Source organism: Tuber melanosporum, assembly GCF_000151645.1.
Source record: "Tuber melanosporum whole genome shotgun sequence assembly, scaffold_41, strain Mel28".
Classification (NCBI taxonomy): Eukaryota; Fungi; Ascomycota; class Pezizomycetes; order Pezizales; family Tuberaceae; genus Tuber; species Tuber melanosporum.
In genome coordinates, this window is record NW_003299086.1 from 706,858 (window position 1) to 724,771 (window position 17,914).

The following is a 17,914-nucleotide window of genomic DNA, read 5'->3' on the forward strand; positions in this document are numbered from 1 at the left end:
TTCGAGGAACATAAGATGTTATTACTGGTACGACAAACGGGCACTAGTTAAATTTATCCTGACGGTAGTCCAGGGTCCCTTTTGCTTAAGTAACTCTCCGGCTTACCCCCATACAGCCCGCAGATATGATAAACTCCAGGTACATCATGGTACAGCACGGCACCATCCGGTAATACCTCATCCATCTATCCGTGCATCCAGGAGCGGGCTCTTCTGTTTCCTCCCCTTCTTCTGTACCCCACCACCTCTTGGCACCTGGGAAAATAGGCATACTCGTACAGCGCTTGTAAAACTACTCATCAGTTCCTACGGTAATGTATCTGGAGGTATCCTCTCGGAAAAGAGACTGCATGAGGATATATATGTGGAACCTGGCCACCACCAACCAACCACCAGTACCACCGTAGTGCATCCTGTACTGTACCTGTAGAGTACTGTACGAGTACGTGCGCCCTACCTGCCTACCCCACTAACCACTCACACCGTATATAAATAATACGGCAAGTACTGCACAGTACCGTACAATCACGGTGCCAGGGGATACCACAGCAAACAGCGTGCATATGCCTTCTCTCGCCGTTCGAGTAATAGTGCCAAAGGTGGACTAGATTGGAATCTATCGCTTTGCTCGTTACCCGAACAAAGGAATTTCGAGGAAGCCGAATTGAGCACTGACGCTGACCGCAAAAGCAAGCAAGCAAGGGCCCGTGCTTGCTCGTTAGCACTCTCTGGCTGTCGGCAACAAGTACTCGTACGTTTTGACGGATGGCTGGATAGTTTGACGGGTGCGTGGATGTGCGGTTGCCGTACGGACGTGTGTATGGATGGGAGCGCCTGGCCGGGCGGACAAGCGAAGAGTAGGCCAGGGCTAGTTGTTCATCATTAGGAAGCGAGTGAGTGCTGTGCTGTATCATGGTCTGGTTAGTGATGAGACAGCAGAAGGCCATCGTGTATTCCCTCCCAATGCCCGAGTTCTCAATAGTTTTCTCTCCTGTTTTGTGTGTCCGTGGTTTCCATCCAATCAGATTGGAACGTGAATTACAGGAAGCTAACTGCGGCTATCCCCTCGTCGGAGTGAGAGACCCCGTTTGTATAGAAATTATGGGCCCCACGATACTTTCCCTGTCGATGCCTCCCACCATAACTGACATTAGGTTATGATACACCGGGCGATGTACTCGTAACCACACCCGTGCATAGGTTACATGGGAGTCACGTACCGGTGCGTACAGCACGATACCGTACATGCGATAAACCTCACCTCACCGTCTGACGACATTGTCCATTATCACTACTACCCGTTTGGTTTCGTTTCCGTTTCGGCGGAATTTACGACCTGTCGGTTCCGAAAGAAAGAATTTCGGGCAGGGCTTTTTCCTCCCTTTCCCAAAGAAAGGACGTAGGCAGCCAGAGGGAAAAGGGAGAAAAAAGAAAGAAACAGGGCTCTTTTGTCAATCAATCGGCGGAGATCGAAGGGGAATCGCGAAATCGACCAACCAGGAGCAATTCAGAGCAGGGCAAATAAAAATTCGAAGCCACGAAGGGAAAGGGCAAGTAGGGAAAGGGAAGAAAAGGGAAAACAACCAAAAAGGAAAAAGGAGAAAAGAAAAAAGAAAAGGTTAGGGAGGAAGGCTGGCAGCGTAAACGGTTGATGAGTTTCGTATGGGTGAAGCTTGGCTAGCTGGGTAGGGGTGTAAGTTCGTTCGTTCACTCATTCACACTTCATTCACACACCGCCATGTTTTTTTTATTGTTTTGGGGAGGAATTCCCAGAAGGACGGCGCCTCCGATTCACGGCTGACACAAATTCCCTCTGCAATAGAATTGCCGTTGATCGGGATGGGTGACGAACTTGGGGGGGGGGTTTGTTTTCTTTCATTTTTTTTTTAGCTCCTTTTAATTCCTAGACAGTGAAGTTGTCATGGTATCATAGCGTGTTGTAGCTTTTCCGTGTCTCTCTGCTAGTCACAGCAAGGGAGGCAGGAGGACATTCTTCTCCATCATTATATTTCCGAGGTTCCCCTTCTTTCCCCTTCCTTTTTATCCCCCCCCCTTCCAACTCTCCCCCCACACACTCCCGTACCAATACTGCCCTTTTCACCGCTTTACAATATATACGTGGGAAGCTCCTTGTTACCTTCTTCTCCATATATCTTTATTATAAGCAACTGTTCCTCCTCAAACATTTCTCATTCTCATATTATATATACTCTATTCCACTTTTTTTTGAACGTTTGGATCTTCCATCATACCATCCGTCGAGAAAGAGAGAGGGAAAGGTGACTGCTTGCAGCTGTTCTGTTCATACAAGAGCATAATAACTCGAGTTCCTGGAACTATATTTTCCTGTACACCCCTTACCACCGACAACCCTTACGATTCGCCTCAGTTTTGAATTGGACTTATTACACACCCCAACCAGGGTTTCCCTCTTTACAGACATCGGGGGCGCCACAAGACATTTGTTAGCACCCGGCATATTTGCCAGCATCGACTATACAATACCACGATAGAAAAGGAGAAAGCGAAGGATAGATTGGGCATAGAAATCGGAAGGGGAGTTATATAATTGAGGCTTTTGGGGGCTAGAGATTGATTGATTGTCTGATTGATTGATTTTTTCCTATTCGAAGCAATTGCAATTGGGGGGAGAGAGAGAATTGGCAGATTGGATCGAGAGGGAAGAGATAGTGAGTGAGAGAGAGGGAGAGAGAGGGAGAGGAAAAGAAAAGTAGGATTGGAAAGGTTGAACACAGCATTGCATTCGCATTCGCATTCTGTTTTCCAACATCTTTCTTTAGCTTCATTCTCTTGGGGCGCCCTATTTCCATTTCATTTTCCTGTTAAGCAGCAGCAGCAGCAGCAAGCTAGCAAAGCAAGAAAAACCAAAGCAGAAAGCAAGAGGCAGCAGCAGCAGCCTAGCGCAGAAACAAGACTCACGCATCTCCGTCATTCACAAGGAGTTGCTGCAACTGAGCAGGCAACCCTTTTTACCGCTCCAACCCACCCACACACCTCATCCCACTCACAATCCCAACCTCGTCCACACACACCAAATAAATACTCTGGGAAAAAACTTACGCTTCTCGCCGGCACCCACCAGCACGAGCACCAGCACCACCCCACCTTTCAGAAGGCACACCACACGCTCACACACGCACCAGAACGCAGCGCTGACAACGCTGCCTCTCCGCTGCCGCTCGGCACAGACCCTCCAATCCATCCTCGTGGCGACCACCGACAATCTCCTCTACCAGCACGCAAATCATGCGGAAGCCCTGCTATCGAAACTCCGCATTTCGACTCTGGGCGCAAGCACCTTCGAGCCGACTCCCTATAACCCCCGCCCGCCGTCAGACATGACCTCTCCTTTCGCCTCTCCTCCTCCACCCTACACCCCCGAGCACCCGCATGTGATACTTGACCACGAAAAGATACCACGAGAAGGCGCACTTCCACCTCCACATCCTCTTGTTGATCCCGCTGGGCACGCTGCCGCGAACACGCATTCTGTAAACATGTCTTGTACGAAACCTTTGGGTCTACGCGCCGATGGCAAGGACATTTTCCACCTACCCCCGAGTACCGCCCTCACACTGCTCTCGAGGAGCATCGAATTGCTGGTCTCCATAACCGGTGACGTCCCGCCTACCCCACCTACCACCGCCCCTTCCACCCCCGATATGGAGGAGGAACTGCATCCCACGGCGAGCGACGACCGTCGTGATGGTGCTGGCTTCTGTTTTGGCAATGCGGTGCAGGATGTTCTTGACGGAGTCGTTTTGAAACACAAGAGGGACGAATTCAGCGATGACGACGACATTTCAGACGGCGGCGAGGAAATGAAGATAATAGGGGTTGGTGCAAAAGGGGCTTTTCAGAATGGCGCGATCACACGGAAGTTCTGGTCCAAGGCTGCTCCGGGCATTTCCATTGAAGATTATCTCTTCCGGTTGGTTTTTTCCTCACCATTTCACCATTCCCTGTCCGGTTCTGAACCCGAAGAAAAAGGGATAATATGGAGACTAACTGGTTCGCTTCATTTAGAATACACCGTTTCTGCCCTTTGAGCACGGCGGTCTACCTCGCAGCCTCGGTCTACCTTCACCGCCTCGCTGTCACGGAGCGAATAATCTCCATAACCCGACTTAATGTTCACCGTCTGCTGCTAGCCGCCCTCCGTGTCGCCAGCAAAGGTCTAGAAGATCTGAGCCATCCCCACAAAAGATTCGCAAAAGTAGGAGGATTAACCGAACTAGAGCTTAGTAGGCTCGAAGTCAGTGAGTTTGACCCACTTGTCCCCCCTTTTTTTCGGGAATTTTCATTTTTTACTCTACTTTTCTTGTCTATGTGCGGGGCAGCATGTGTTAATATGCGGATCTTCAATTTCTCAATAGGTTTCTGCTTCCTCATGAATTTCGACCTAAAAGTCGACAAAGCCGCTCTGGAGAAGCACATGGAGTCACTGCGGGAAACGGTGAATCGCCAGGCTTCGCTTGGCACCTCCGGACTTGTCCTTCCAGTCACGCCGCCGAAGGAGTCATCCCTGGCTGGCATGGGGAAAATCAAGATGATGGTTGTTAAACCTGTCATGCTTGATGTATAAAAAAGGGAAAGATTATCAAAAAAAAAAAACACCACAAAAACCGAAAAAAAATTCTTTTCTTTCCTTTTTCCCCTTTTAATTTGTTAACGAGCGGGAGTTATTTTCTTCCTTCCTTGCGTTTTTTTTTTTCGTGTTTGGCATATTCAAGGCAGCATATACCCAACCTGACTAACTAACCATTACCCCCCTTACCTAATCCAACCTCACTCCTACATTCTTCTTCTCCCGTCCTAAGATCTGTCCATCCATCTATCTACCCATCATCCCAATCCATTTCCTCCCACCAAATCATTATACTGTAGTTGTACGAACCTCTTTTCCATCTTTCTTATTTTCATTCATCATTTATTCATCATCATCATCATCATCATCATCATCATAGGATCCGGGTATCAATTTCTTCTTTCATTTGTCGGTCGGGGTCATCAGGTTGGGATCTTTTCTTCTTTTTTTGTGTATCTATCCACCTAACGGCTATCATCATATCATATCATACTTTTGACTTCTTCTCCTTGGATCGAATTGTGTGGGAAGTAGCGTACGCTCCGCGGTTCGAAAGGGGGTCATTGGTTACAGTTTGGAATCTCAGAGTATGAATGAATATTAGTCTATCACCGGTAGCCCAGTTGAGGGAGAGAAAGAGCAAAGTCCGATCTTGGTGAATAATAATATTATATTGTTTATCGTTTGTCCATCACTTTTTTTCTTTTTTTCTTTTCCCCCCTCTATCTAACCCCGTTTTTGTTTATTCTATCTTGTTTGTTTGTTTCGTGAAACGGCGAACAAACGGCATACTTGGTTGCGCAGCCTCCCCTTCCTCGATCTTAGATGGGCCCTGGTCGGTTGGCTGGTCGTTTAACCACACACATCCGTAGCACACACAACCTTGTATTCCTACCAACGCTCGACCGGTAAAAGTGAGTATCACAGACCACAAACCGATAAGTTTGGAAAGTATGGAATATTAGTTGAACTTGAGAGGAAAAAGTGGGTATATAACGGAGTAGAACCGATACCGCCTCTACGTACAGTACAGTACGATAGCATTTGAGCGCAGCGCTACTGGTAAGGTACTGTAGACATGAGCGTTCTGTGCTGGTTATGTTTAAGGGATCTTACTCGATGTAGTTTCGAAACCGAGTATTTTTTTTTCTTTTTTCTCGTATGATACGGTAGGTGACTTTGTTTCTGTTTCTGTTTCACTGGACTTGAAGAGTTCTGTGGTAGTTATCGTTAACTGGCCTTTTGGTCTTGTTCATGTGCTGTGCTCGCCGCCAAAATTATGGGATGGCAGAGTAATGGTGATTATGAATTAACTGTTTTTTGTGTGTGCGCCAAGTTTGATAGAATAGGCAAGGTGAACTGGAAATTGGATTTTTGCAAACTTTTTTAGCTTTGGGGATCCCCTAGTCCGTAAGGTACTTTGGTCTAGGGTGGTTATGGTTTTTGTTACTGTACTGGTACCGTACTGCATGGTATCATACCTTTTTTTTTTTTTTTTTTTAGACACTTGTACTATAATATACTATTGTATTGTATGACATGGTGGGTATGGAGTGCTGGGCGACGTGTGTTATAGATACCGGTAGTTGGATACAGTCGTGATGGTGACTTCTAGATGTTGTCGTGGTTTACCATGTGAATGCATACCCCTATCTATCTGTCTGTTTGCCTCGTACTTGGCGTGGCGTGGATCGGTTTGGTTTGGCCAAGGTATTATATAGATAGGGATAGTTACGAGAGCATGAGAGCTCTCCTCTCCTCTCCTCTCCTATCCTCTCCTATCCGATTCAATACCCAGCCGGCACGCTATTCCCTCCTTCCCTTCCCTCCCGTAAACTCATGTTCGCTCCTCCATCCTTCATCCTCCGCTCGTCACTCGTACTGTATCTGCCGCCATGCATCCCATCGTCTCTCCTAATCCGTCCGATTCCTTTTCGTAACCTTTGGGGAAGGGGGGAAAAAGGCGCCCATTATTTCATACTCAATTTCTGTGTTGGGTTCTTAGAGTGTTTCGCTTTTTCTTCACCCTAGTTTAGAACATCGGTATGTATGAAGACCGTTGCACCCAATTTGGGAAGAGTCCCACAAGAGCAGCGAGATGGAGTATATGCCGTATGCGGTGTATGCACTATTGTGTGGGTGGGTGCGTGGGTGGGTGTGCGTGGGTGACCAGTTTCTTTAATTTTCAGTCTGCAATGTGGGATGTGATGAACAAAGGTATGCTAACTTCAGGAGAGGACAGAAGGCCAGTGTTATTTTCTGACTTATTTAATTGTTTTGGTTGGTGAGTTAGAATCGGGGGGGGTGGACAACCTCAGTTTGTGTATATATCGCTGCCCTTGATCTTGGGGTTTGCGCTGAGATCTGGCAGCTGTTGCGTTTGTGTGGTGGTACTGGGGGCTTGTTTTTAAATTGATTGTTTACCCTGGAACAAGTACGGGTAAAATGGATGAGATGAGGGAGGGGCAGGAGGGGTAGAGGTTGGGTTGATTTAACGGTAACGAATCATCGGCGGGGATAAATTGGGTGTGTGGGTGTGTGATGGTGTGAGGTTGAGCGTTTCTCAAAACCATTCGTGCTACTTGATATATCATCTCACGCCATTTGCCCACAGCTGATTCGGTTATCAAGCGTGTGGTGGGAGAAAGATGATAGGGGAGCCGCTTACCTGTACCAATATCTGATGGAGGATGTCATAGAGGAGGAGAGAGGGGAAATAATGATGAAAAAGTAAAGGTTGATCTTGAATTGATATCAGAATTCTGTAGAAAAGGTATGATAATGAAAAAACGTGTGCCGCTGAGAATGGAGTAGAGATTGGAGGATTGTATTGGAACACATCGCTTGGATAGCTGGACATTGCTTTTTGGTCAGATATCCCGTAGCGTCCTGTCAGTTTCATTCTTGCGGTTATCACTGGGCTGATAAGCTTCACGCTTGGTGCTGCTTCGCCCAATCCTGTTCCACTATACCCGTATGTGCCCCGTATCCCCCACGGCCGCCCCAGAGCCGCAGGAATAAGGAAACAAAAGAGCACAGGCCAACTGGAACAAGGCAAGTCAAAATCCATCCGGGGAGGGGAGTGAGTGTGGGTGACAGACGGGGGGGAGGGGGAAACTAGAAGATTGGAGGCGTCTTCTCGTCCCGTACGGTACTTGTACAGTACGGGTGTTACCGCTTCGAGTAGTTCTCTAAATTCCCTTAAGGTAAGGGTCCCCATGGAAGTGGTAGGGGCAGGGGGTGAGAGGGCATTCCGGTCTCACCCTCGCCTCGTACACCGGAAAAACTCCTGGCGGAAGTTGACGGGCTGTGGGGGGATTGGCTTGTTATTTTGTTTTTGTTTTTGAAGATCGGGCGATGAACTATAGATCGATCCGATGGGGGGGCCCCTGGGACGTGGGTGGGGTTTCCATTCCATGCGAGGTTTGGGGTGCGAAACTGAGGAGATAACAGCTTCTGCAAGTGTTTGCAGAAGGCTGTCATCTTTTTTTTGTTGCATTGGGGGGGGGGGGTGGGCAAGGAGGATTGTAAATAGGGAGGGGAGTGGGCGACCGGCAGTTGGGCTATCTGATGGTGTGCTCGTTTTTTTTCTTGAATTTGGATAAATAAATTGATGGAGGGTGGGGTGGCGAGCGAGATGAGGTGAAGGATGTTAGACCTTGAACGAGCAACATGAGGCTCAACGTTAAGTTTGTGTCGTGGGCAAAAATGTTCGCCTAACCCCAGAATGAAAACCCCTTACCCTGGGATATAGATGGTCCAGGGTATGGCGGCGGACTCCACCTTGGAGGGGGAAGAAGGCCAGGCGAAGTAGGGAATATCAATCCAGTAGGTAGTATACAACAGCATCTGAAAGGTGGAAGATGTAGGAAACATGGCCTTACTTAAATACATCGCCCTCCCTACGGGGGGGAGCACCTACCTCTAGACTATTACTGGTCCTATCGTATGAAGAGATGAGTCGGTCGGTCAGTCGAACCCCACCTCACCCGAACAACCCCGCTACTATGCCCCCCCCCTCCGATCTCGAGATACTGATATTAACACAATCTAATCCGCTGTTTGTGCTATCTGTGCAGTGCCGGTATCTTCAAGGCGAGAAAGGCTTATCAGACCCCAAGGTGAGCATTTTTGGAGAATGACAAGCTAACTCCACCTTAACGAGGAATAGGGAGCAGTACTTTGAATGTGTGATTACTTCTGACTCATCGCTCAACCACCAGCTTCTTGTGAAACCATCCTACATACGTGCTTTCGGGCCTTCGCATGTTTGGCAATATAGAGTCTTCCAAACAAGTTCGGCCCCTTGGATTCGGAACCAGGGGATCCGCTTGCTTGCGACTGCACCGGGGGAGCAACAAAGTGATTGCAGCCACCACTGGCCTCTTGGTTCATAAGCGCTTCCATCAGATGGGCCGTTTTGGTCTGGTAATGGTGTTGAAGACGCCTACTCGAGTAGGGGCTGGGCAGCTTAGGCCGGCATTGGGGTTAGAAACTACTAGATAGTAAGAGGGTGTGGAGAATCTTGTATGACACCCTCCCGCCAGGATTATGCGTGATTCAAGATGGCGCCCCCGAGAGATTCTACAAATGCATTCGAGTACAGTAATTGTGGCCAATCATTCCCCCCCTTTAGCTCCCGATCCCAGGACCTAGAGCGCTGGTACGGCTGCGAATAACCTTCACTTGGCATCGGTCTTGAACTGTATCCATGAACCCTAACCCTTGGTCAATAGGACGCACGCCAAACATCATATCATACCGGTGTTCAGGTCCTGAGTTTGTCAGGGAAAATGCAGGGCACTGCCACACCCCCCAGGTTCTCTCGAAATCTTCGGAATAGATGCAAGACGATAATGGTGTTTACAGAGTTATGTCCGAGCCAGTCCTGCGGATCGACCCGAGTGAACACGTGAGTGTGTGGCTGGACTCTGGGGGGGATACTTGTAACCAAAGGCCCCTCCCGCCAACTCTGCGGATATGTGTCTCCCCGCGCATAAAGTTAATGGATACCTCAATTTCTATAACTTCTCCTTCAATATCAATCCGGCAGGGCAATGCATTCAAGATCGACGGATGGCATTTAGCAATACGATCCTTTCATTATCTAACTTGCTGCTTCTGCTATTACCCAAGTGTTCCTATTCTGGGCTAGGCTTGATATTTGTCTGTCTAAGTCGCTTCATCCCCCGATTTTCTGCCCGAAACAAGATCTAACCTCATGATCTGACTCCAACATATCGGCATGTGCGCCACTACGTAGCGGCTGCCGCATGGAATCAACTGCTAGGTTACACGGCCTAAAATTCTCCATCACCTTACGTTCCCCAGAGTCCTCTCCCAGGAACCTCGGTGCGCCCGGAGCTTAGTTTCCCATCACTCCAAGTGCTACCTAGCGACTTCATCTGCTCAACGGTTCCCGGCGAACCGGTATTCATTACACCCACTGACTTCTCCACTTCCCGACCCTATCCACACGGATACATAAAACCCATCACACCTTTACCACACCGATACCGGTAAGTCCAGCCGTGTAGTATGCTCATCCAGTGCAATATCTTACGGCATTCCTTTCAATGGATCTTCCTAGATTGTTGGTATGGGGTATTCCCGCTAGTTTTGGTTTTTTTTTGGGGGGTTGCCGCGCCGGAGAGCTGCATTGTGCATTCCGGGTATCCAACGCCTGGTGTTGACAAATTGGAAAGAAGGCACGATCTGCGTAAAGAGAGGCGTAGAGTGAATTTTGGGACCTTTTGGTTCTTTGATTGGGCGCATGAGACAGCTGGCGGGATTGGGGAGGGGGAGGACTAGAGGCAATGATTGTAGCAATGGCTGTTACAGTAGGGTTATACCTGTACGTATCTGTGTATGTTAGATCTACGAATAGTATCGAATAGTCTCGAGTATGGAGATGTGGTGTGGTGTATAATGTCACTCTACACGCCCAGTAAGCGTCGATTTAGTTTTTAGTTAGGAACTTACAGCATGCTGTGTTTATTGTATTGTATTTATGATTTGATATACGAGTACCGGTATCTGGGGGGTGCTTGTTTACTTTCCAGACAAACCTTCCAGAGGTATGATATGATAAGAGCAAAACCCCGGACCAGAGGTTAATCTTGACTCTAATCAGCAAAATCACCCGCCAATCATTGGTCTTCTTATCTGATGAATCAGGGGTTCCAGTATGATAGAGAAGCTCCCCCTTTCTTGGCAACGAGTTCATCAAACCTCCTCGACCATCACAACTTCCAGGCTCCAATTCCACAGGATCGTCTTGTATGGCATTGCTCTCGCTTTAAGCTCACCTTCGCCGACACTCCCCAGATCACCGCTTTGCGCAGAACAAAATGCAGTCCCCGGCTTCCCTCTTCAGCCTCACACTCCTTTCTCTCCTTGCTTCATCCTTAGCGGCCCCCAATCCAAACCCGGCACCCGCTATCGACCCCGTAATATCTGCCTCAATGGCCATCCCATACACCCTTCAGATAGGCCCAACCCGTTACGCTCCCATGCAAACACAGCCCGGAAAGAGTATCACAGCGACTGAAACGAAGATGCAGTATCCTACAAGTGCCTATACAATCTTTACCACTAAGGGCCCGGCACCGAATATTCAGACAACGATAACTCAGGGGTGGGATTACACGCTCAGTAGCAAGATCAACACGGTAGGCCTTTATCTGATTCTCGACGATAATAGATTGGGATGTTGAATTGCGCTAACATTTTTTCGGGGGATTTTTAGGCAGCGCCGCAACCGAGGCCGGAGGAGAACATGCAAAGGTTTTTGCAGAGGTGGAGGGATTAAAGATGTTTTGGTTATTGCGACGACGGTAGGGTGGGGGTTTGAGGTACTTGGGTAAATAAAAGAATGGCAATGTTTCCTTTGGTTTTCGTCCGTTTAGTTTCCTACTGGCGTCTGTATAATACAGGGTACCTTGTCTTTCTTCACTCTCTTTTCCTTTCGTTAGTTTAGAATTCTGGCAGCTTGCCGATTGCCTAATACATCAAGATATACAAATTTACGCACTTGATGGTTTGCCTTGGGACAAAAGCGTGATAAATACATCATGAGAACTAACTTAGCATTATTATTAATCTTGGGGCCGGCGTGAGACGGTTACTTACGGCGTTCTCTAATCGGAGGATCACTTAGTCTAGCTTCCGGGCTGTGGATTTGGTCCGACCTCTCGACTCCCCCCACTTGAATACCGGTAGTTTGATCTTCCCTCGCAGCTCATCTCTATCCCTTCTTCACGCAACAGCAGCGGGGCAAACACCGCAACTTTGACGATACGCAGAAATGACCTCGGACTCGACTGTTGATAAAATACTGGCCGGGAAATACCCTGCTAAGCAACACGCGGAGAACGTTGTAGAGCGTCTTCTCCATGTTCACCCCGACCTTACGGACGGGGTCATCTATCTCGAATCTCAGAGGTCAAAACTTTATGAGAACTCTGATCAGGAAGGTATTTAGCTCCGGCTCCCCTATTTGCTCTATTTCGCCAGCGGTTCAATCTGATGCAACGCACCAGTTCCCTTCCGCCAACGCCGTTACTTTTATTACCTCTCTGGCTGCGACCTCGCAGATTCCTACCTCACCTATTCCATTCGCGATCGGAAGCTCACGCTCTTCATCCCACCCATCGACCCTGCTTCAGTACTCTGGTCCGGACTTCCGCTCTCTAACTCGGAGGCACTAGAGAAATACGACGTGGATGAAGTCCTTCCGACCTCAGCTACGGCCCTACCAACCACATCCTACTCTAGCCTAATGTTTGTAATCGAGAGCCAAACTTCGCGTACCTTTCACCTCCAAAACACCGAGAGCTTGGAGCCAGCTATCGAGCGCGCGCGCGCAATCAAAGACGAATACGAGGTAGCCCTGATCAAGAAAGCGAACCGAATAAGTGCACTCGCACACCACTCCTGCCTTCGCGCAATCAAGTCTGCCGGAAACGAACGCGAGATAGAAGCAGTCTTCACGAAGGAGTGCATCGCAAACGGTGCGCCAAAGCAGGCGTATTCCGGAATCTTTGGCAGCGGCAGGTCCGCGAGCACCCTGCACTATGTGCACAATAACCAACCACTTGCCGGGAAACTGAACTTGCTATTGGACGCTGGGGCAGAGTACAACAACTACGCTTCAGACATCACTAGGACGTTCCCGATATCCGGGCAGTTTACCAAGGAGAGCAGAGAAGTCTACGACATCGTACTCGATATGCAGAAGCAGTGTCTCGCCGCTTCCAAGGCGGGCGCCGTCTGGGACGACATCCATATCCTCGCGCACAAAGTAGCAATCCAGGGTCTTCTCAAGATCGGTGTTCTTAGGAATGGCAGTGTGGACGAGATACTGTCCAATAGGACCAGCACTGCTTTCCTCCCGCATGGGTTGGGGCACTATCTTGGTATGGATACCCATGATTGCGGCGGGAACCCAAATTACGCGGACCCCGACCCCATGTTCAAATATTTGCGTAAGCGCGGGCCACTTCCTGCCGGTGCGGTTATCACCGTAGAGCCCGGGATTTACTTTTGCGAATTCATTATCAAGCCGTACCTTGAGGATGAGAAACATGCCAAGTATATTGACAAGGACGTTCTGAATAGATATTGGGATGTTGGAGGAGTTAGGATTGAAGGTATTTTATCCCATTGAGTATTGCATAAATTTTTGGGGGGGACTGACGGGAGGTAGATAACATCCTGATCACCGAAGGGGGATACGAGAACCTTACTAATGTGGCTAAGGAGGTTGATGATATGCTGAAGTTTATTAATGGATAGACTTGCAAGGGATATGAATAGACCCTGTACTTTTCGGTCATGTAGACAGGGATCCATTGACTGTCCCAGCATGTGAACCAGTAACCATTCCGATAGAATGCAATTCAACCCCAGCCAGACTTATCACAGTGGAAAACATAGCAGTAAGGCCAAGATACTTTCATGCATCACAAACACACTCTATCATCCCTCGAAGAGCCCTAGGCTCAGTACCCCTGACTCCTCTCCACCCGTTTATCCAGTAGCATTGTCAGACGGCAGATCCACCATTTCTACCAGAAAGGCCCACTTACGACGGCACCATTCATATCATACCCGATGGCCCACCTCAAAACGCTCCGCTCCAACCCTAATACTTGCCCCAGCAGCCCCCCTCCCGGTCACCAACCAACCTTACAAGGCAGACGGCGATGGAGACTATCCCATCTCTCAACGCCACCATCGATTCGAGTACCGTACGGAGTACAACAGTAGTCATTTCTGAGACCACCGGCGTGGGTACCGCAATTAACCCAAGCACTAAGGGTTCCCATAAGTGGGTGGACCACCGTAGTCGCTGACGGAGAGTGAGTGAGTGAGTGTGAGTGGCTCGTGAGCTGGACTTGAAAAACTCCGACCAAGTCACATCATCCGTAAGGCCGGGGTATTGTATCTGTAACTGTACTTGTACGGGTTTCGACTACGTCTTTGATCCCTTTTCCGAAAATTCTGTCGAACGTATAATATTATCATGGAAGATTGATTGGATTTGGATTTTCTCTCTCCTATGCGAAGGGAGTCTTCAGGGGGTTTTTGTATCATATAATAATCTTATCATGATGGTGGTAGCCACATTGGCTATATATATACCACTTCGTGCACTTCAGAACTGCTCGAGGAATCGAATCGAATTGAATTGAAGCATCGGAAGAGAACACAAGGGGGAAAGTGTGGATGAGAAAATTCTGCAAGTCGTGGTGGTAGTAGTAGTCTATATTGTGCGGTGTATCTCGTGCATATCCTGCGAAGCCGGATCCCGGGCGTCTGGATATGATACATTTTCCAGGATTGTCGTCATATCAAGGCAAAGACTCGATCGTGGGTTGTTCTGCTGGCCCTTTATCACACCGCGAGTGGGTATCGTATGATAGAGTGGAAGGTTTGGGAGAGGTGTTCTTTCTAATTGCTTAGAATGAAAAAAAAAAAAGTAAGAATAAGTAAGTGTCTGGATGAACGCCGTGACAATATTCAGTAAAAGTCCATGTCAGTGATATTCGAGACGTAGGGCCCTCCCTCCGTCCGAGGGGGCGCTCTGGGCGTGAATGTGATAGCATACGGTAAATGACAGTTCCCCCTCCCAAGAAAACAAAAAAAGCATCACACATCTCTACCGTGCATATACTTCTCACTCTGAAATCTGTAGAAATCCCCAGAGGGGTCCGAGGTGGTCCCCATGATGACCCCGACTGCGGTGGGGATTATCGTAGCATAGAGATGTAGAGCGGACATACATACCCACTGTTCAGCATATAAATGCATAACCCTCCCCCATCTGTGGTTCCGCTCGTGATAAACCAACACTTTGTCGAAAAGAAAAGAGAAAAGAAAAAACAAAGTAACTGGAGAATTTACGTGCTATTCTAATCACACTTAATTAATCGATTATATCGAAGGGGGGATTCAAATTTATATATTATCTGGTACCCTATGACTTGACTTGTATACTTACTACTGTGCTGTACGTAAATTTAGTAATGTAAAAATTGGGATGATTCGCAGACTGCTTATATAAACCGCTTTTCGGTGTGTCCTATTAATTAATACGGGGAATATGGCTCGTACAATATTTTCCGTCACCCAATTGAGATCGGAGAACTCGAGGGTAAGTTAGCAGCTGTTCGAGTTGGTGTCGTACTATCGTAGTAGACCAGAGCTCTTCTACACGTATCGGGGGGCCAATAGAACAGGGGGGATGGAAAACGGGGTTGAGAACTCGCTTCTTGCAAAAACTTGCTGTCATCATATCGCATACCCGTGAGTCTCACAGCGGTGGTATCGTAGAGGATGATACAAGTGCACTGGTATCATAAGATAATTATATATTTTCCTATGATAATGTCATGTGAATGAAATACTTAGCCGGCGCAAGTGGTTGAGTTAAATAGCTATGATACACCAAACAAACATCCAAACGCCATGAAGCCAAAAAAAAAAAAAAAAAAAAAGCACATCCACAATATCAAAAGTACTATATGATAGCATTCGCTCCACCCGCCCTCCCCCACGTGAAACCGACAATGCTACTACCGCCACCACTCTCAGAACGCAAGAAAACATGATTTGAAGGACCCCCACCACAAGGGGACTATCCACCGCGTTTTACTGATAAACTGCGAGTGATTCCTGGTGACCACTAAGGAAGAGTTCCCAAGGGGTTTGATATAATACTTGCACTGCGAGGTGTATTCACATTTGAAAACCCCCCAACTCATGGGAGAGCTCATTGTTCTTCCGCAATTCTTGTCCAGTCTTTTTTTTCTTGTTCATTTTAATTCCAATGTGCCCTGGCTGTCGACATTCTCTCGCTTGGCAGATCTGCTGGTGGTGGGATTGGACGGTGCGTTTCGTATTTGGGAGGTTGTCCTGTACCGGCCTGTGGTGCGAGTATCATATAGTCAGGAGTAGGGGGGATGGGTACGGGAAAGAGGTTGTGGGCAGGGGGGCTTTCTTTCTTTGGGTATGGTTTTGAACGGGATGAATCATATCGCGCACCTTTGTATTCTCTCTTATTACAAATAGGTGCTTGTTTTATAGCACGCTGCATGGGAAAGACCTCCCTCACTAGTACGATAGCATCACGATGATTGACCTTTGGATGGGGATTCACAAGTATTTATACACATACATTTAGGGAACCAGGTTCCCATGCTACACGGTTGGCTATTTTTGCAGGCGAGAACTAGTTCGGGAGCAGAGATGCTCACTACGTCGTAACCTCTTGTGGTGGGTGCTCATATGGGTGCTGTGGGGGAGCTAGGAAGTTTATAAGGAATCCCCTCAGATCTTTGCAAGGTCCCATACTCAAAGCTAAGGGCAACCGCAGGTAAAGTTTGGGGTGGATGAGGGGTGAGTGATTGCACACTCCTTCCAACTTACCACAGTACCGCACTTCCCCGCGCCGTCCCGCACTTGAGCACTAACCCATACCCGCGCGTACTCTACTCACCCCCCCCGGACTTTCCCCACCAACTCAGTTCCCGACCCTCCTCTCCCCCTTCTGCCGGCTCTCGTCAACAGCCCCTCCAATCTTCCCTTCTCCCGATCCACCCTTTCCTCCCATTCTCCATCCCCTTCTCCCTCCCCTCTAACCCCCGCCGTACTAAAATCCACCCAAACAACCCCCCTCTCGCTCCCTTCTCCCTCACCTACAACCAAATTCCTCCAGTTAATATCCCCCTGTACTACCCCCGCAGCATGGATCCTCGCCAAGCCCGTCGTCAACTCCTCCGCCCAACTACCTGCGTCCCTAGGCAACAATCGCGCTCCAGCAACATACTCCATCCACAACCCCACCACCGCCAACTCTCGAAAGTGCCGATGCATACCCGCCAGCGACTTCATCCCCTGGTTGACAGCGAGGTGGTGTTCATGTTCAGGGGTGATGTGGACGACGCCATAGATTTCCGGTACGGTAGTGCCGGTTAGACGGGAGTGTTTGAGGTAGGAGTAGGCGGCGGACTCGAGATTGTAGTAGTGGTATGGGTTTGTGGATGCAGCGGTGGTTGGGTCATCTCTGCGAGGCGCGAGGTGGAAGCGGAAGATTTTGAGAACGCTAGTAGTAGGGGTAGGGAAGGTGGAGGAAGGGGAAGTTGTGATTTTGAGGACGAAGCTGTGGCCACCGTGGTCCAGCGGGGACCAGCTGGTTATGCCTAAATCAGAGCTGATGAAGGTAGGGAGATTCGAGGGGGCAAAGGGTTCTTGATGGGGTTTTGCGGTCATCTTGAGAATTTCATGGTTGAAGGGCAAGTGGGTGAAGAAGTGGGCTGCGAAAGAGCTCAGCACTGGAATGCTGTCAGGCAGGGTAACCTGTAACCCATCAGTCACGTTACCGTGTGATCCAAGTAGTCGATACACTATCGTAGATTTTAGACAAAGACCTTGTTCGGTGCCATCCAAAGTAAAACATACTGACCGGTACAGTACCACGGTATGATAAAAGTTGGAATGAATGGCAAGCCAAATCTTGAGAAATCCAAGTCCTCACTTGGCCAACCACAAAATAAATGCGAGCCAAGAAAATCCTCACCCTAGCACACCTGTTGTGCTCACAGGGTCACTCGCACAAAATGAAGAGACATCAGTTTTTCAGTGAAGACAAAAAAAAGAAACCTTTTGAAACTTGAAGGGCAAAATGTATCATATCATAATATTATCATCATACACGCAACTCAATAATCCAAGATTCCACGGTATCATACTTGTATGATAAGCAAGTGAGCAAAAGCAGTCAGTCAGTCAGTCAGTCAGTCA

At 48.4% G+C, this 17,914-nt stretch overlaps 3 protein-coding genes; 2 read left to right on the top strand and 1 right to left on the bottom strand.

The window, feature by feature from the left end:
* Window positions 1–2,066: 2,066 nt before the first annotated feature.
* On the top strand, window positions 2,067–5,108 carry GSTUM_00008069001 (uncharacterized protein). XM_002839833.2 has 3 exons: window positions 2,067–3,952; window positions 4,048–4,280; window positions 4,398–5,108. Exons 1-3 carry the CDS (start codon window positions 3,360–3,362, stop codon window positions 4,604–4,606), a joined length of 1,035 nt encoding a protein of 344 aa, XP_002839879.1. The 5' UTR covers window positions 2,067–3,359; the 3' UTR covers window positions 4,607–5,108.
* Window positions 5,109–7,235: 2,127 nt separating this feature from the next.
* Window positions 7,236–8,088, bottom strand: GSTUM_00008070001 (uncharacterized protein; the record flags this gene model as incomplete). XM_002839834.2 has 1 exon in its annotated part: window positions 7,236–8,088. Exon 1 carries the CDS (start codon window positions 7,827–7,829, stop codon window positions 7,236–7,238), a length of 594 nt encoding a protein of 197 aa, XP_002839880.1. The 5' UTR covers window positions 7,830–8,088.
* Window positions 8,089–11,825: 3,737 nt separating this feature from the next.
* On the top strand, window positions 11,826–13,445 carry GSTUM_00008071001 (uncharacterized protein). XM_002839835.2 has 3 exons: window positions 11,826–12,084; window positions 12,151–13,260; window positions 13,317–13,445. The coding sequence occupies exons 1-3, from the start codon at window positions 11,916–11,918 to the stop codon at window positions 13,403–13,405; spliced, it is 1,368 nt and encodes a 455-aa protein (XP_002839881.1). The 5' UTR covers window positions 11,826–11,915; the 3' UTR covers window positions 13,406–13,445.
* Window positions 13,446–17,914: the final 4,469 nt, after the last annotated feature.

What these genes read in the sequence shown, in the direction of transcription:
- GSTUM_00008071001 (XM_002839835.2), top strand. Translation starts at nt 11,916, where the DNA reads ATGACCTCGGACTCGACTGTTGATAAAATACTGGCCGGGAAATACCCT. An exon ending in TGAGAACTCTGATCAGGAAG is followed by an intron (nt 12,085 to 12,150) that starts GTATTTAGCTCC and finishes GCAACGCACCAG; the next exon opens with TTCCCTTCCGCCAACGCCGT. An exon ending in TGGAGGAGTTAGGATTGAAG is followed by an intron (nt 13,261 to 13,316) that starts GTATTTTATCCC and finishes GACGGGAGGTAG; the next exon opens with ATAACATCCTGATCACCGAA.
- GSTUM_00008069001 (XM_002839833.2), top strand. Translation starts at nt 3,360, where the DNA reads ATGACCTCTCCTTTCGCCTCTCCTCCTCCACCCTACACCCCCGAGCAC. An exon ending in ATTGAAGATTATCTCTTCCG is followed by an intron (nt 3,953 to 4,047) that starts GTTGGTTTTTTC and finishes CGCTTCATTTAG; the next exon opens with AATACACCGTTTCTGCCCTT. An exon ending in GCTTAGTAGGCTCGAAGTCA is followed by an intron (nt 4,281 to 4,397) that starts GTGAGTTTGACC and finishes ATTTCTCAATAG; the next exon opens with GTTTCTGCTTCCTCATGAAT.